This window comes from Notolepis coatsorum (assembly GCF_963971535.1).
Source record: "Notolepis coatsorum genome assembly, chromosome: 14".
Classification (NCBI taxonomy): domain Eukaryota; kingdom Metazoa; phylum Chordata; class Actinopteri; order Aulopiformes; family Paralepididae; genus Notolepis; species Notolepis coatsorum.
This window is the reverse complement of record NC_140178.1, coordinates 84,450,222-84,466,706: the sequence shown is the minus strand read 5'-3', so window position 1 is coordinate 84,466,706 and position 16,485 is coordinate 84,450,222. Positions and strand designations below refer to the sequence as shown.

Genomic DNA, 16,485 nt, shown 5'->3' with positions numbered 1-16,485 from the left:
GTGTAAAACATGTTAAAATCAAAGCACGTTCAACAGAATAGCATCAAGCTAACGGCTGCTCCAACCGTTCGGGTGCTATTGCTTCCGCTCGCGAGACGCCGATCTAACGACGCACGCGATCAGAAGCGAGCTCCCGGCGGCGCGCGAGAAGCTAAGCTACCCCGCGCCAGGCCACTGACCGGCTAACCGTAAGCCATGAACATGTAAACAATGACATAACACTCACCCAGACAGGCCGCCGTTCTGAACCCCTCCTCACTTTTTAAGAGAAAAGAGAAAACAAGACGTCAACACCGCTTCACAACGGTGACATTACCACGTCCGGCGGAATCAGCACAGTACCAACTGGCCTGTATAGCTGACTTTGAACATGAATCTGCCGCTATCGCACATTACATGCACATATCCCCTCGTGAAGGAATACTCTCATTTGGATATGAAAGATGGGGTCTTAACACGGTGACAGAGAGAATCCACTCGTCCAGAACACACAGGGATCACCAGTGTCAATGGTCGCGGCCCACTAGTTAAAACTATAATGGTCGCCAGACCAAGGCCTTCTGTCGCCTAGGCGGCTAAACAAAGGACCCTAGCCTGGGGCCGGTTTCCATAAACTTTGTCAAGTAGCCCCCATAGCACTAACAGACAAGTGGAGCCCGCCAGCAAACACTACTCACCCAACCTGGAACGCACCGCTCCTCACAACAGCGGCATGTCCGACAGTTCAGCTGTGGCCTGACAGGTTTCACCCCAACAAACACAGCAAGGAACTGCAGTTGAGAAGCATGCAGCGGCGTGCTCCCAATACGAAAACCGGTGGAGGGTTTGTAGAATGATCATCATCTTCTAGACACTCCAGTACGAAGACAATATCGCCGTATTTTCTCGAAAATAGTGAGAGAGAAAATAAAGATATGATGTCAACGTATCCTTGTTTCCCAAGCTGTTCCTAATCCAATTTCTTCCATCATGGTGTCAAGTGTGGGGATCTACCGAGGCACCTCTTCCTTGTGGTGAAAGCGAGAAGGAGGAGAGCAGGTGACCACACACCTGCTTATGAAGGTAAGCTGATGAGGGGTGTGGTCAGACTAATACTGGTATTAGAGGTACATTTGTGGTTTATTCAGTACGCGTGCACGTACGCGAGATAGTGCAGTAGCGATGCCAAGCTAAGCCACTAACGATACAGAACTGGATAACTGAGTTAGCCGGACTTTCGGGTTCCATGTACGTGGATTTTCCAAATCACCATGACAACATATCCAAAAGTTTGAGCCTGGTCGAAAGCAGAGTTCAAGTTCAACTTAGCCTGAACCATCGCCACGCCCCCGCAAAGAAGTGACGGCCCGTTTCCTGAAACTATTCCCACAGTCTACGATCTGCATTATACCATTCTGAATTACGTTCTTGTGCTCCATTCTTCCAGAGGGGGCTTTTGAAATGTAAAATAGACCCAAAATGCTGATACTAAATTCACTTTGTCCTAAATAATGCACGTTATATATACCGTGGCGACGGTGGCGCTCGCTCGTGCGATGTACACATTATGTGGTTATTTTAATTGTAACTGGGATTAAGATGTCTGATGAGATGCGCTGTTTGACGGATTTGAGAAATTGAATGAGCCGTTGACGTCACATTAATGAATGAGGATAAAGAGATAAACTTCATTCATAACAAAGGATATTCTAAACACGGGGTTTCTCGTTCATTAATGTATAAACAATGAATTTATCCCATCTGGCACAGTGGCTCAGCGGTAGTGCTCAAGCCTGCCAACCCAGCGACTGGGGTTCAAAACCCGGTATTTCCAATATGATTTTTTTGAATATAATATTAATGATTATACGCCAAAGTAGCCTGGTTTTAAGTTAAAATATTATAAATCTACATGCGTTGAGGATGTCATTCTTTATATAGCTCTCAACGTGCACCAAATTTAATTATTCCTATATTGCAAAAAGAAGGAGACGACTAGGGTCTTGAACCCCGGTCGTCTGTGTGAAAGTCAAAAGAACAACCCGTTAGACCACATTGGAGATAAGTTAAAGATTGACTATACATCAATCAATGGGTAAGAGAGCCGTATCGTAATTCTGTATAACAGTTAACTAATTATTTTCGCTAGCAAGATCTCATTTGATTATTCAATCCAGCAGGCAAGTTTAAAGAAATATAATCTGATTGATTGAGGTAATGAGGGACTTAAAATTAGCCTATAGATAACGCATTTAACTTGTCGGCGAGGCGATTGAGCCGTACTGCAATATGTTAATAAAGTTTTAAATCAATTAATCAATCAATGCCGCTAGAGAATCAGGATTTCTGCGATCGACACCTGCTGTCTTCTCAGCTGAGGCGGGCGCGCGCACTGATCCTGAGAATCAAGTCTGGCTTGAGTTAACGAGACTGAATCCACCTTCTTGGAACAGGAAAATCCCGGCTTCAAACATCGGGTTAACTGAAGCTGGATAATGACATCTTGATCGACTTAGTTGAACCACGTACAAGAAACAGGGCCCAGGGAGAGGAGGCACAGGAAGACCCGACGAGGCAAGAGAGCTTCCAACCCGAAGACGCAGGGGGAGGTGGCAAACATAGTCAACATTTCAGAGGTAGACCTCAGTGACTCCCAATGTAAACTACTGTCCAAAGGACTTTCTTTTGTACCATCTCGTAAGGTGGACGGTTTCACTACAAAGGTTGAATTGTTTAAGTTTTTTAGGAACATTAAGCTTAAAGCTTTTTATTCTAGAGATGTCGACAAAAATATTGTTTATTCTACTCCTGGAAGCACAGTGCTGCCAGAAGTCAGTTCATTGGACACGGCTGATAGACCATTTAAAACACTGTTCAAGCCTCGTAGCACGTTCACTCCACAGATTAATCATGCATCAGTTGACACATTTTGTAGACTAGTGGAGGATGAAGTTATGCTTCTATGTGGGAAAAGTAATGAAACTAGATTATTCCCTAATCTGCTTGAGTCAGAGAGACTAGCACTTAAGGAATTGATGCAGTTAGATAATCTGGTGTACAGGAAGGCCGATAAAGGCTCGGCCTTAGTGGTACAGAATAAGAGTTCCTATGTTGCTGAAATAAATAGACAATTAGCAGACACAGATGTGTATATTCCTTTAAGCACAGATCCAACTGTTCGGTTCTCTTTTGAGATCAAAGAGGTTCTAAAGCGCCTTCTTAAGGAGGGTGAGATTTCTGAGAAGGAATTTAAGTTCATGGTGAATGATAACCCAGTAAGACCTATTATTTACACTTTGCCCAAAATTCACAAGGATCTTCATAACCCACCAGGTCGACCTATTGTGGCTGGTATCGGGTCACTTACAGAACCTATCTCAAAATTTGTTGACTCACACCTTAAAGAATTGGCTGCAGCACAACCTGGTTATTTAAAGGACACTACCGACTTTCTTTTTTTTTTTTTTTATTGGTCTTTTTCCCACTCCATTTTTCCTCCGATTTTCTCCCATCCCAATGTTAGTCGTATGCCAATTCCCAGTCCCTTCCTGGTCGCTGCGCACTTACCCCCCACAGTCAGATCATCTGGGAGAGTAGAGGCTACCACGTGCTTCCTCCGACACACGTCCAGCCAATCACCGCTTCTTTTCACCTGGCAGCGCGGATTCTCATTGAGAGGGCGTAGCGTGTGGGAGGACCACACTATCCCCCTCACGTCCAATCCGCGCTTAGCAGGCGCCCCGACCGAACTGTAGGAGTCGCTGTTTACAACGACCCGGACCCACCCCGCCAGCTTCTCCCACCCTCTGATACAGCCAATTGTATCAGTGCAGACGGCCAGCCAAGCTGGTGACAACCCCGGAGCTGTGAGCTGGATTCGAACAGGCAAATCCAGCTCAGCTCCGGGGCTGGTGACGAACGCAATCTCCGCTCGGCCACCTAACCGCACTACCGACTTTCTAAGTAAGCTGTATGAGTGCAGTATAGAAGCTATTGATATTTTGTGTACTATGGATGTTTCTAGTTTATATCCTAGCATCCCACATATTGATGGGTTAAGTGCATGTAGATATTATTTGGATCAGAGAATAGATCTACATCCCTCTACGGAGGCATTAATATCATTGACTCAGGAAGTCCTTAATAAGAATTATTTTCGTTTTCAGGATCAATATTTTTTACAGAAAAGAGGCCTAGCTATGGGCAGCCCGGTAGCGGTTAATATGGCCAACTGTTTTATGTCGAAGTTTGAGTCTGAATGTATTTTCAATAATAATCCATATGTTGGACACATTAAAGCCTATTGGAGGTATATTGATGATTTATTTTTTGTATGGTCAGGCACTAAAGAGGCTCTGGAAGAGTTCCACTTGTTTCTCAACTCTCAGAGAGAGACTATTAAGTTTACTATGAATTATGATTCACATTCCATAGCATTCCTCTATGTATTGGTGAAAAAGAGAGACAATATTGTCCATACCGAAGTTTTCAAAAAAGAGACTGGTCGAAATTCGTTTCTCCATTATAGCAGTTATCACCCACCAGAGCTCAAGAGGAGCCTTCCATTTAGTCAGATTTTGAGATATAAACGTATCTGTAATACAGATGACATTTTTGATACACAAGCCAAGGAGCTTTGTCAGAACTTTAGATCTAGAGGATATAGTGAGGCCCTTATTGAGAATTCTCTTAATAAAACTAAACAGATAAACAGACAATCCCTTTTTACACATAAAGACAAAGTAAAAAGCAACTCAGTAGCATTGGTGTCCACCTTCAGCCCTATTTCTAGAGATATGCGTGATATTGTGAACAAATACTGGTACATTTTAAAGTCAGATCCTAAGATCGGAGGTGTGTTCCAGGAACCACCCAAATACTTCTACAAACGGCAACCTAACTTAAGGGACCAGTTAGTTAAAACAGATTTTCCCAAAAAATTGACCAATTTTATGGCTAATATTCCAAATGGCAATTTTCCATGTTTGTCTTGTACCCAATGTCATGGCATGATTAAAGAGAAATTTTATTTACAACCAAGTACAGGTATAGGAGTATCGCTGTTAGAGGCCGGATTACCTGTAATTCTGATTTTGTTGTTTACTTGCTTAAATGTCCTTGCAACCTTTACTATGTTGGAAAAACAAGAAGACGTTTTAAAAATCGAATTTCGGAGCACAAATGTTCTATAAGACGAAATGACGAGAAGTCTTCAGTTGCAAGGCACTTTAATAAGTTAGGACATGATATTTCTGGCTTAAAATACATGGGTATAGAGCAGGTCTTGAGACCACCAAGAGGTGGCGACAGAGACAGGCTCTTGCTACAAAGGGAATGCTTCTATATTCATTTTCTAGATTGTCTAGAGCCTAGAGGCCTCAATGAGGAAAATGTTTTGACCTGTTTCATTTGATTATTTCATTTCATTCGATTGTTTACTATTTTCATTTATCATTCTTTATAATTGAAAGATGGCTTATATGGGTCATGATCATGAGTGTTTATGTTTAGAGTTTAAGATGTAGGCCTACTCTGTATAAAATATATATAACTATATATAGATATATCTCTTTGTGATTTACTGTTTCTTTTTGATTTTTATTTACATGCTTCTTTTTGATTTACATAATTCTGAAAAGGTTGTGCTTGTAAGTGGTATTTTGTACTTTTTTGCAGATCTCTTGTGGGAATGTGTTGTCACTTCCTATGTTGTCACTTCCTGTTTGACTTGTATTTACTAGGGTCACTTACCCTTCATGCTTCATGCAAGCCATTCTGAGGAAGGTGTGTTCACACCGAAACGTCAAATGATTACAGGCTGCCAATAAATTTGGAAAAACCTGGAGTGCGTGCCTGGACATTGTTTCCCTATTTTTTATGTAGAAAACAATGCTAAACACTGGAAAGGGCCATTTATAAGATAGTTCCCCTTTAAGACACCAAGATATTGACAAACACCATAGTAAAATTCATGCTGTGATTTGATATGAAAACCTTTTAACATTTGGAGATTTCTGCAAGAATTGCATTTTTCTGGGATTGGATGGCAAGCACTTCTGTTCTGAAAATGACTAATGTTTTTTATATTTGTCTTGTTTTTAGCCTAACTATGGAACATTATTTAGCCCCTTTCCCGATAAGCTACAGTATAGTGACAAGCTTGGTAATGAATGCCATTTCATATGCTACCATAAACTGTGTGCTAGCTTAAGAAAGTTGGCTCATCAACTGTCAACATTAAACCCCATCTCTAAGAATAATTATTTACATTGCTAGTAACATTTGACAAATATGAATATGAAATGTTTCTTTCATTTTGTCTACAAAGTCGTTCCTTTTTACAGCAAGATAGATGAGGCCTGACCTGCGATCACCTGTTGAGATGTCTGATGAGATACCTATCATCTTGACAAATGGCAGCCATATTGGATTTCCAAGTGTCTCTAACATTCTATTTTCAGCAAAGTAGACCCAAAAGAACCTTGAATGAATGAATGAATGAAAACTTTATTTAACAGATTGCAGAATGGGTACAATACAGTACGGCTCAATACATACAATTGTTAAGGGGATGCAGACCTGAGAAAGACGTTTGTCTTGTTTCCATCAGGGTCCCCCATTTTCAATTCATATAGACATTTATGACATACATAACATACATGACATTTATGGCATAGGGACATATAGGTATTTAGTACTGATACATTTGTGACATAGGCGGTATTCAAATATACAGTACTGTTACCCCTAGATCCTGACAGAGTATATACATATGATGGGGAGGGGACTGTACATTAGGAGGGGGTGGGTGGGTGGGAGGGGAATATACATACGGCGGGGAGGGAATATATACATGCGGTGGGGAGGAGACTGTCTATTAGGAGGTGGTGGGGGTTTTGGGCATTTACGGTGGCCAGTTTCGAATTGCAGCCTCCCGTAGGTGCTCTTTAAGGGCGGTTTTGAATGTGGGCAGGGATTCACATTCCTTTACAGCTTTGGGTAGGGCGTTCCACATTGTTGTGGCATAATTGCGAAACGTGTTTAGTCCCTTGTTTGAGCCGAATCTGGGTTTAACATGATTTGTTGAGCTTCCTCTGGTGTAGTGGTTGTGGTATTCACTGACCTTTGGGAAGTATTTTGACATGTACATGGGCACCCCGGTCGTATAGTGTATCTTGTAGACCAGGCCCATTGCAAGTTGCTGTACTCTGTCGTCTACTCTAAGCCATCCTAGGTTGGCAAAGTGGGCAGGGGTGAGGTGGGTTCTGGGGTTCAGGTCAAGTAGTAGTCTGACCAGTTTGTTTTGTGATGTTTGTAATTTTGTTTTAAGCGCCTTTGAGGTGCTTTGGTACCATGAGGTGCACGCATAGTCATAGTACCCTTGAATGAGTGCTCCTGCCAGAGTCCTCAGGGTATTCTTGTTTACCAGAGAGGAGATCCGGTACAAGAATCTAGTTCGTTGGTTGACTTTTTTTATTACATTGGATGCCATTTTGTCACAGGAAAGATTTGCCTCTAGGATGGAACCCAGGTAGGTAATTTCGTCTTTCCTTGTGACAATATTGTCACCCACTGTAACTGAGAAGCCGTCGGTCTTGCTGAGTTTGTTATTTGAACCGAAGAGAATGGACTCTGTTTTGCCCATGTGTAATGATAGTTTGTTATCAGCGAGCCATATGCAGATTTTGCCTAGTTCCGTGCTGAGGGTTTTTTCAACCTGCAATTTGTTCTTGTCAGAGACCAGCAGGGCTGAGTCGTCCGCAAACAGGAACAAGTTGCAGTCACAGGCTGACGACATGTCATTTGCATAAATTAGGAAGAGTAGCGGTCCTAGTATGCTTCCTTGTGGAACACCACAGCTCACTGTGAGGGGGGGGGATAGAGTACCGTTTACCTCTACCATCTGTTCTCTCCCCTCCAGGTAGGATTGCATCCAGCTCACTGATAGGCTATCAAAACCAATTGCTTTTAGCTTGTCCATTAGAATGGAGTGATTGACAGTGTCGAAGGCCTTTTGTAGGTCCAGCATGACCATGCCGCAGTATTTGCCAGCGTCCACCTCTTGTTTGATGTGGTCGTTCAAATAGAGGAGGCATGTGTCAGTGGAGTGGGACGTTCTGAAGCCAGATTGGAATTCGTAGATTAGGTTTTTTTCCGCCAGGTACTTTTCGACCTGTTCGTAGACTATTTTCTCCATGACTTTCGAGATGGAGGTAAGAATAGAAACAGGGCGGTAGTTGCCTGGGTCTAATTTGCTGCCCTTTTTGTGTAGAGGGGTCACTCTCGCAATTTTGAAGTCCTTGGGGACGTGCCCCTGTTTTATAGAGAGGTTTATTATGTGTGTGATGACTGGGGTGATGGCGGCTGCTGCGTCTCTGAGGAATTTGGAGGGGATGTTGTCATGGCCAGTGGCCTTGTTAGGTTGGAGGGCGCTCAATTTTTTGAGTACCTCATCGGTTGTTACCATTTCAAGTTTGAAGTCGTCTTTGTGGACCCCTAGGTTTTTGTAGTATGCTACTATGTGTTCTACCCCATAATGCCCTGAGTGGGAGGGTAGTTTGTTTACCAGTGTTGTGGCTATGTTTGTGAAGAAGATGTTTAAGTAATTGGCTACATCCAGCTTGTCTGTGATGAGCGTGTTGTCCGTCTTTATGTTTATGTTTGAGAATCTGGTTTTAAGTTTTTTACTGCAGCCTAGTTGATTATTGAGTAATTTCCAAAGTTCGCAGGGTTTGTTTTTGTTTTCCTCAGTTTTGTCGTTGATGAAATTTCTTTTTGCGGTTCTGATCATGGTGTTTACGTCATTTCTTAGTCTGTTTCTTTGGATTTTTAGTTCAACCACGTGGGCTTGGAGTTCACTGTTTGAGCTTTTGGAAAGCTTTGTCTGACTTTTATGAAGTTCAGAGCATTTTTTGTCTCTGGTTTTCATAGCGGCCAGTATTTCAGTGTGCATCCATGCCTCAGCGCGATTTTTAACCCTGGTGGTTCTTATCGGTGCCATGTTGTTGAGTATTTCTGTGAATTTGGTTTTGAATCCAAGCCATGTTTCTTCAACCTGTGTACCACTGAGCTCATCTGACCAGTCCAAGCTCCCCAGTTCTAGGTTAAAGGCCTCTCTAGAGTAAGTTTTGAGGTCTCTAGATGTGACTGTTTTGTGACAGCCGGCCTTCTGTTTTAGCTTTTTGCGGGTACAGAAAATCATATAATGATCACTTAACCCGCATGCTATCACCCCTTTACTGGAGATCATGGACTTGTCAGAGGTCAAAATGAGGTCAATGGTGGTTTGTGTCGAATCGCATACCCTTGTGGGTTGTGTGATTAGCTGGCTGAAACCGTGCAGGTCAGAAAATCTACTGAAGGCCTTGAAGACGGGTGCTGATTTACGCAGCATATCCGTGTTCCAGTCCCCAATAAGAATTTTTTCTACCCCCTCCACCCCAGCTAAACACCCATCAAGTGTGTCATAAAACCCACTCTGTTCTGGTGGTCTATAGATTGTGCCTACTAGTACCGGTTTCGCCCTGTCTAATAAGATTTCAATCCAAACAGTTTCAATTTCATCATGGTTAAGGTCAGTACGGTTGATGTATTTGGTATCCTTGTGTATATACACACAGACGCCACCTCCATACTGGTTCCTATCCCTCCTGACTATTGAGTAGTTTTCAATTTCAATCTCTGGATCCTGTACAGATGAGTCTAATTTTGTTTCTGTGAAACACAATATGTTAGCCTTACCGTTTAAAAACAACTGTTTGATTTCAGCCAGTTTCGGTCTCAGGCTATTTGTATTCAGATGAAATATGTGAAGTCCATTTTTGCTTGTAATAAGTTTGATGTCGTCAACTCTGTTCAATTGTGTCCTGTCCTGTGGTGGGGGGAGGGGGGGCGTTGTTGCTGTTTGTGCCGTGGGTGGGGAGGGGGGGGAGGGGTGATGCTTTGTCCTTTGCTGGTGTCTGTATTCCTTTGTGTGAAAGCCCGCGATGTGGGGGGGGGGGCTGGTTGATTACAGATATGTCTGAATGTACTCCATTGTGGGGGAGGGGGGGTGCCTTTTGTCCTGGCCTCGGCCCGGGTAGACTTGCTGGCATGGCGGCCTTGGCGGGGCCAGCCAAGCTAACCGTCGGGTCCTTGGTGGTCTCGATGTCCCGCGCCGCTCTCCCTTTAGCCACTCGCCGAGTCCGCTGGGGCTTCTGTGAGGGTGTGTCGCCGCTTGCTGGTCGGCTGGTGCAACTGCTGGCTGAAGCGTCAATTGCGTGGATGCTGTTGATCTCCGGCGCCGGTGTGAGGAGCGATGCCTCGCTGTTTTGTCCCCGCGACGTGCTGGGCGCCTCGGTTGTGAACCCCAGTTCCTTCCCTCTCGCTGTGGCCTCTCGTGGGTTCTTTTGCAGGGGTGGCAGAGGAGGAATGTTGCCGTTGATCATGTCGTTAGCCGCAGTATGTGTGGGTAGCCGTTGATCTGTTGTGCTGGCTGCTGCTTCTTGGATCAGCAGATTTGACTGTAGTCTCTGGTTCCGTGTCATTACGGGACCAGGGTTCTGATGAATGTCACCCGACATGAGCAGGTATAATAAAAACATTGATCTCTTATTACACTTGCCTGCGGGGGGTAATTTCTTTCGTTCCGGATTTGCAGTAAGTACTGTGTGGATGGTCGTGGCTCCGAAGGCTGGATGTTTCCTCTCCGCGCCCGTTAACAAATAGAAGTCGCAATGGGACTGCTGTTTTACGTTTTCGCTATCCTCCACTTCTGTCTGGAGTTGCTGCTTGAGTTGTGAATTCAGGTACAAATCCATAATCCACAGGAGGGAAAGTAGAAAATGCGCAAAGTACTTTGTTGTTGTTGCTCTGTTGCGTTGGTTACGGGAGCTACGTAAAATGCGACCGTCCATGTTGAAGCCGGATGCTATGACCTGCGCTCCTTCATGCAAACTGTGGTGCTTGTAAGCACATGTGAGCAGTTCTGCCTAATCCTGCAGTTATAGTCCAGTCACGCTAGAGGCAAGAAAAAGTATGCGCTTTACTCAATAATCAGTCATGGTCGGAACCATTTATTCAGATGTCTTGCTGTAAACTCTAAAAGAAGCTAGCCAGTTAAAATTATGTATAGTTTGTTTGCTATAGCTTACCATGAAAGGGACATCATCTTGTTTAAGATTAGTATTTGTCTAAGTACATTGAGAACAAAAGGGGATTCAAAGAAAGTTCAAAGTGTTAAGTAATGGCCAATTATTTGCAGACATCTTCAGATGTCAAGGTTATCAATACAAAATGACAATATGAAACTGTCATAAGTGGCAGCTCAAAAGATCCCATGTCCCCACAACCACCTCAAAAGATCCCGTCCCCACAACCACCTCAAAAGATCCCCTGTCCCCACAACCACCTCAAAAGATCCCCTGTCCCCACAACCACCTCAAAAGATCCCCTGTCCTCACGCCAACATTATGGGAAATGCACTTCAGAGTCGGATAAGAAACCATCTTCTTCAGAGTCAGATAAGAGTGGCGGCTGGTCCATAGGGGGGCGCTAGGGCACCGTCTCCGATGGTGGAAAGTGGTTTTGGATTTTCTATAATAGTAGATTTCGACCGCTAAAAATATAATAAATCTTTTTAAAATAAATCATAATTACTCATTTTAAGTATGTTTGTGTTTAAAATGCACAATAACGTGTAATATATCAAATATAAATCATTGTTTGTGCATCCTGTTCATCCCCTCTCTTCTGGGGCGCTAGAAATATCGGCCCACTGACTGGGCGTCATCGCGCAACACAGCCAATTGATATAAAAATGTTCACCTATTTTTTTGTATCCACTTTTTCTCCTTATTTTTCTATTTTTCTCCCATCCCAATTTTCGCCTCGCCAATTCTCCCTTAAATTCTCCCCTCCCCTGTCTCGAACGTTGCTAGACTATGCCTCCCACTGGTCGGCTGCAGTGAGGACCAAGCCTTGTATCACGTGTCCCCTCTGGTACACGAGGAGGCAGCTGTCGCATCTTTTCACCTGTACAGCGCGATCTCTCAGTGGCGAGGAGTAACGCGTGGGAGGCTCACGCTGCCCCCGATGCTTCCTGATTCTGCTGTATAGGCGCACCAACCGACCTGTAGGAGTCGCTGTCCACAACGTCCAATCCCCACCCACCAGCTTTCCCACCCCTAACACTGCCAATTGTGTTGGTATGAACGACCAGCCAAGCTGGTAGCAACGCAGAGAGCTGGGCTCGAACCCAGCATCTCCTGCGTTAGTGGCGAGCGCCTTGCCCACTGTGCCACTTAGCCTCCCACATTTTTCACCTCTTATCAGTTTGCAGGTGTGGTTATATGTAGTTACTGAAACTGATTGAATATGGCACCGCCCCACCTAGAATAATCTTCAACGGATGTAAAGATGCTTAACACTTTGAGTGCCACCGACGAGATTTCTCGTTAGTTCATGCCAACCGTTGAGTGCCAGCCGACGAGAAATCTCGTTTTTAATCGTAATTTTTTTTATTATCGATTTCCATACAGTTTTCATCAATAATAGTCTCACGTTACCAGTGTGGATCTTTCTGAGCTCGAACCGGGAAAATACCGCCCTCTATCGTCTCTCCGGATGGTACTGCACCCCATTGGATTGGATTGAATGAAACGCATGGGGAAAAAAGAGTCAGGATTCCACATTTTACTTGTCAGGCAAGTAACCGGAGACGATCCCAGTCATTGCCCACCATCAGAACAGCATGGAATATGTCTTTCGACCACCCAGCGTTGGATCAATAAACGTGATCGATATTTGGAATGGCGATCAGGAATTGGAATAATCTTTTTGGAGAACATCTGATCTGAAGTAAGGAATCTATTTGACCAGTATTGGGATAATCAGAGCTGTTTTCACCTATATATCAACGTGTCCCATATGTGTGTGTGTGGCTGTGAGTGTGTGTAGCTGATCAGGAAATAAGATAATGGATTTTTCAGCCCGCTTCTATAGCGTGCATAAGTACACATATACTATCGATAATCTAGCGTTTATTTGAAAACGATTCATAAATAGGCCGAAAAATTACACCGTGTTTTGTGTATTACAGTAAAGTGCGATTCCTGCAGAATCCTTTTTTTTTTTTTTAAGTTTAAAAAACTAGCGTTTTTCAAAATGGTATAAAACGGAAATGAACCGATTAAAAAAACAATCCGGTTCGACAATGTTGACTGCAAACAAGTCATTGATAAGCGACGGTCGTAGATATAGTTTATGCGTTCACAAATGTGAGCGCTCTGTCATTGAATAGGGCGGTGGCACGCAACGGGGTATATAGGACTGGCACGGCACGACAGTTTGTTTACATTCTCATTTCATTCAAAGGATCCGAACCGATTGAAGTTTATGGATACCAGTAGAAAACAGTATTCCCATGGCTGGTATTGATATGCTGCTAGCTAACGATAACCAACAACCGGACACTCAAGCAAATAACGAGGGTACATTTTTACTTCCAGTCGGGGGTTCCAAAATAAAAGAGCGACGTCTATAGCACCGGAAATACGTTTTTTTTTTACATTATCTAACGTTAACACGAACCTAAACTAACGTTACAACTAACCTAAAGTTAGTTTAGGTTCGTGTTTACGTTAGATAATGTACAAAATAAACGTATTTCCGGTGCTATAGACGTCCCTCTTTTATTTTGGAACCCCCCGTCCGGAAGTTACCCTCGTTATTTGCTTAAGTGTCCGGTTTTTGGTTATCGTTAGCTAGCAGCATATGGGAATACTGTTTTCTAAATTGGGGAGGCTTTTAATCGTCAAGGTAAGAGGATTTTAAGTCATGGTATCCATAAACTTCAATCGGTTCGGATCCTTTGAATGAAATGAGAACGTAAACAAACTGGCGTCACGTTAGAAAGTATCACTGACTGCGCCCCGAGAGGAGTGGTTCGGCAAAAAATAGTTCCGAGTATATTTGCTTAAAAAATGTAATTGTCTAATTCAATTATTTTTTATTTCTCCATGTGGTAAATACACATGTCACAACATGTTTACAGGAACGTTTTGGAGTTGTATTTGGAGTGTATTTCGTGACTGTAGGGAATGTCAGGGTAAAGGTCTGACCCACTTCCAGTGATGAAGCTAAGCTACGCTAACGGAGCGGCTGTTCCCTAAGCCTAATGCATGCACAGAGAAGAAAAGGGTATGTATCTTCTTGTCTAACTCCAGGGAAGATGGCAAATAAGCTAATTTCCCAAAATGTTGGCGTTTTCCTTTAAATACATCTGGGGTTATCATTATGAAGAATAAGCTAATAGTGGAGCAGGCGTGTGAATATATATAGAATAAAAACTATATGAGAAACATCATAACAAAGAATATCCCTCAACCTTTTGATCAAGCTACTGTGTGTGTGTGTGTGTGTGTGTGTGTGTGTGTGTGTGTGTGTGTGTGTGTGTGTGTGTGTGTGTGTGTGTGTGTGTGTGTGTGTGTGTGAAATAAAGAAGTATCAGATAGCACAGGGAAGTCAGCTGTACGTAAAGCAGGGCTAAACGGTAGAGGAAATAAAAGCACAGTAAAACCCTCAGGTCTCAAAGGTTGCATAGGTGTGGAGGCTTGTTATCACCACAGGTGGAGTCCAGGGTCAATGTACATGCAATGTTCACCATGATGATATTCTCTCACAGCTAACATCAATTAACCAACAAACTGGGGGAAATAAACATTATTTTATGAAAGTGTTGTACTATCAATTATGCACAAAGAGGATAAAAACAGGAACAGCCTACACAGACCCCACTTTAGTTATTATTATTCAGTTGAAAAAGGTTAAATAATGGAAAGCTATGAATGTGCTGCACTGTTTTATTATTGAAAAATAATTTAACCTAGTCTATATTTAAAACAAACCCTGGTTCTTTTTTGTTTTTTTCCAGTTTTTTTTTCAGTTACAGTATGAACAAATTGCTCACACACACACGGAAATACAAGTACAGGTTCTCCTCAAAGGGAATAGGCTTAGGCTACACAAAAACAAAGAGAAGAGAAGAGTCTAGTGAAGACAGCCTGTAAGTTTACATTGGAGAATGGGGCACAACACAAGGCCTCCTCCATTCAGTGCTATGGGGAACAAGTTGACCTCTGTTGGGAAAAGGGGAAGATAATCATTAGGGTTGTCTACACTATCAGGGGACAATCTTAGCTAGGATTTCTATACTTTTTAATGTTTCAAAGTTAAGTTAGGTATGGCTGATATGGGCCACAGCCTCTCTCAGATATCTCTGTATTGTTTGAACAGGCAGGACCTGCCTTTAAGTGAGCTGCGTTCACCATAGTTAATGGTTAATCAGCGATAAGAACGTTTTCTACTCCAGACACGAAAGGCTTGTTTCCTTATTTAGTCAAACTAGATCAAATTATGTAGAATACGAAAGGAAATAAACAAACACAGGTCAAAACTACAAGTCAGGCATAACATGTTCATAACTATATTATTGATGTTGTTGTTGTTATCTTTAATATATTGATTAGATGTAAGTGAGATGCAGTTAATTGCCAGTAGGCTAACATTTACGCATATGACTAATCATACAGGCGAGGTCTCTGTAGCCGTGTGAGGGACGGGGATGTCACTCTCCACTGCCGCAGAGACGGTGTGCACGTCCTCGTGCGCGGCCATCGCCAGAGCGACAGGTGGGTTCTCCGGTTGCTGGGCATCCCTCGCGTGCGCACTGGAGCCGGTGCCTGTCCTCTGCGCGCTCGAGCCGGTGCCTGTCCTCTGCGCGCTCGCGCCTGCCTGCCCACGGGGTGGCCCGCCGTTCCGCCGCAGTGAGCTCCTCATTCCGCTCGACACGCGGCTCGAAAATCGCCTCACCACCGCCGCGATGCCCCCCCTGTCCTTTTTCAACAATCCAACATCATCCTCCAATTCCTCCGGTGGCACCTCGATGTTACCCGTGTACCAGAACACCCACCAAATGAGGCTGAGGAAAATGATGATGGCGCCGGCGTAGATTAGAAAGTCGTAGAAAAAGACATCAGCAAACACCCCAATGAGAAGAATAAGCAGTCCGAAAATGTCACAGGCTACGGCCAGCCAGAAAGCGCACGCACAGCGGCCCAGACCCCGGTAGGTCGACTCCATGTCACCATATGGCCCAAAACTAAAAGTGACGTTATATTTTATCTCGGTTTTCTAAAAAGTAATCTGCGGGTCGTTCTCCCTGGTGGAACTCGAACGTGGCGTTGGATTTCAGGGCCGTTTGTTTGAACAGGTAAGGTGAGACAGGTGAGGCGTCCTACCTGGTGTGAGTGTCGCGGTGCAGAGAGGAGTGGCATGGTAGCCAGACAGGTGAGAGGCGGGGCAGAGGGGACGCGAGGCTGCGGTGTTGACAACACAGGCCAGACTAAGTGAGTGGGACAGTTTCACACATTCATGATTAGAGAAACATGAAAGCATGGCTATAAAACAGAGCACAATAGAATTCATTTTGGTTCAGCATTAGTGGAAAACTGTGTCTCTCCTTCATCC

General features: G+C 43.7%; 1 protein-coding gene across 1 annotated transcript; it reads right to left on the bottom strand.

Moving 5' to 3' along the window:
• Positions 1–14,871: 14,871 nt before the first annotated feature.
• Positions 14,872–16,148, bottom strand: LOC311240395 (transmembrane protein 238). Its single transcript, XM_084328982.1, has one exon. It carries the CDS (start codon positions 16,096–16,098, stop codon positions 15,541–15,543), a length of 558 nt encoding a protein of 185 aa, XP_084185108.1. The 5' UTR covers positions 16,099–16,148; the 3' UTR covers positions 14,872–15,540.
• Between the last annotated feature and the right edge of the window lie 337 nt (positions 16,149–16,485).

Coding starts and splice junctions, on each gene's coding strand:
- LOC311240395 (XM_084328982.1), bottom strand. CDS start 16,098: ATGGAGTCGACCTACCGGGGTCTGGGCCGCTGTGCGTGCGCTTTCTGG.